The sequence below is a fragment of the Olea europaea genome, chromosome 4 (assembly GCF_002742605.1).
Source record: "Olea europaea var. sylvestris chromosome 4, O_europaea_v1, whole genome shotgun sequence".
Lineage (NCBI taxonomy): Eukaryota > Viridiplantae > Streptophyta > Magnoliopsida > Lamiales > Oleaceae > Olea > Olea europaea.
Window position 1 is genome coordinate 16,621,425 of NC_036240.1, and position 2,245 is coordinate 16,623,669.

A 2,245-nucleotide genomic window follows, 5' to 3' on the forward strand; every position below is an offset into this window, starting at 1 on the left:
AGAGAGACGTCGGAGGGGATGGATAAAGAGAATATAAATGAAAAATGTTTTATGGTTAGGGTTAGGGTTAGGGTTAGGGTTTGGGTGCGTGGGTGGGTGGGGTTGGGTGGAGTGGTAATCTAGATTAAATTATTTTTATAAAATTATTATTATTATTTAAAAATTATATTATTATCTGATATTTGTATAAATAAACCTTAATTCTGACTTTAGAAATGTAATTTTTCAAAAATGGGCTGCCATGTAATTTCCACTTAAAAAGTGATCTCTCTCTTTCTCTCTCTCTCTCTCACACACACACACTAGAAACCAACAATGCAACTTAAAGAGCCTGAAAGGGCGTACGCATATAACTTTGCCAGATCTCAAACGGTGTGAAAATTGTCTTCATAGCAGCTCTATACAATGTTTTTGTTGGCATCATATTATCTTTTCCATTGAAACAAAATGCATTTTTTTTTTAATTATTTATAATTACCGTACTCAAGCATTTTTTTGCAAAAACTATACACAGAGCAAGTACTGTTCCATTGGCCATACAAATTTGAATTGATTTCTCTGTTAAATTGGATTTTCTTCGACAATTTACTCTAAAAATGGAGAAAAAGAAAGTGTCTTCGGAAAGCTGCTGAGGAAAATTCTCGAATTTTTTTTCCAGAATTGATTAGCTCGTTGCATGTCATTTCAGAGAAAATTATTCATGCAAAATTTAATCCTTTCGATCCTCGGAGTTTGAATTCTTCTTGAAAAGAAAAACATCTGGGTTTTGGTGCATGCTCTTATTCAAGATGGCGAATCAAGGGGCTAGCGGCGATTTTGCCAGATTTCTGGCACCAGAAGACAAGGAAACTACCAACATCGCTGGCACGGCCTCAGCCGCCGCATCTCCTCATGTTCCCCACTACCAAATGCAACAACAAGAACAACCGAATTATCTATTATGTGGGCTGCAGCCACGGCCTCCACCACCGCCGCCGATGTTTTCCGAGTACAGCCAGTCTGGAGAGAGGTCAGCGATGGTGACGGCGTTGACGCATGTCATATCTGGGCGGAGATACGGTGGAGATTCTGGGAATATTTATTCGTCTAATTTGCCTTCATTTTCTGGCCATAAGAGAAGACGTGATGCAGAAGATATTGTTCCAGAACAGTTTCACAGTGTTCATCGAGGCTTCGGAGAATCATCTTCTTCTATCAAATCTGGTTTGTAAATTAATCTATAATTTAAACACTGATTTTATTTCTGATTCATGTATTATTGTTGCATGTATATCTTGTATTTTTGCAGAGCCAGATGCAAGAACTACTATAACAAGACCTACAGCCACCGCCACCTACAACACCTCCGCTTCCGCCACTTTCACGGCTGAGCAAATTTCACAAACTAAAGTCTCTGGTGGTTCCCATGAAGAAACAGGAGAGACAAGAAGAAGGTACAGAGGAGTTAGACAGAGGCCATGGGGAAAGTGGGCTGCAGAAATAAGGGATCCACACAAAGCCGCCAGAGTCTGGTTAGGAACATTTGAGACGGCGGAGGCCGCCGCCAGAGCGTATGATGAAGCCGCCCTGAGATTCAGAGGCAACAGAGCAAAACTCAATTTCCCTGAAAATGTGATAAACTTGCCGCCTCCCCATTTCTCACAATCCACACAGGCCGCCAATTCTATCACCCCATCACCACCTATCACCGTCCCACCTCCGCCACTGACGGCGGCAGTTCCTTCAACATTCGTGCAATCACAGCTTTCCCAAATCCCTGATAACACTTTCATGGATTATTGGCAATACTCACAGCTACTTCAAAGCAGAGGTGATTTCCCCATGAATTTGTTGGATCAGATGTTTTATGCCTCTTCTGCATCATCTTCCGGTGGACAATCAGTAACTTTCCGCCCCCAAGGAAATCAATCGACCGGATATAACACAAGTTTTCCTGCACCAACATGGGCCAGTTCTAGCCAATATCCTCCTCCCTCCTCTTCTTGAATTTCTTTTTAATAAAAAATATATACAAAAATTAATGTCCATTTTCATGCCTTCGTACTCGCCTTTAGGTAATTTAGTAATTTAGGTACTTGGCTCTAGTTTTGTATCCATAGATATTATGTTACTGGTCAATAAGTTGTCTTTTCGTGATAATATTTTGTTTCTATTTTATCATGTTCAATCTCTTGATTATATTGCTATGGATTATCAACAAATAGGGTGCCTTTTTTTTTTTTTTTTTTTTTTTTTTTTTTTTTGG

At 39.8% G+C, this 2,245-nt stretch overlaps 1 protein-coding gene across 1 annotated transcript; it reads left to right on the plus strand.

Annotated features, from left to right (window-relative positions):
- Nucleotides 1-523: 523 nt before the first annotated feature.
- Nucleotides 524-2,120, plus strand: LOC111394099 (ethylene-responsive transcription factor ERF110-like). Its single transcript, XM_023019882.1, has 2 exons — nucleotides 524-1,203; nucleotides 1,289-2,120. The coding sequence occupies exons 1-2, from the start codon at nucleotides 774-776 to the stop codon at nucleotides 1,984-1,986; spliced, it is 1,128 nt and encodes a 375-aa protein (XP_022875650.1). The 5' UTR covers nucleotides 524-773; the 3' UTR covers nucleotides 1,987-2,120.
- The last annotated feature ends 125 nt before the right edge of the window (nucleotides 2,121-2,245 follow it).

Bases quoted from the DNA above. Each gene is read 5' to 3' on its own strand.
- LOC111394099 (XM_023019882.1), top strand. From the start codon at position 774: ATGCTCTTATTCAAGATGGCGAATCAAGGGGCTAGCGGCGATTTTGCC. The intron at 1,204-1,288 runs GTTTGTAAATTA...GTATTTTTGCAG, and splicing joins ATCTTCTTCTATCAAATCTG to AGCCAGATGCAAGAACTACT.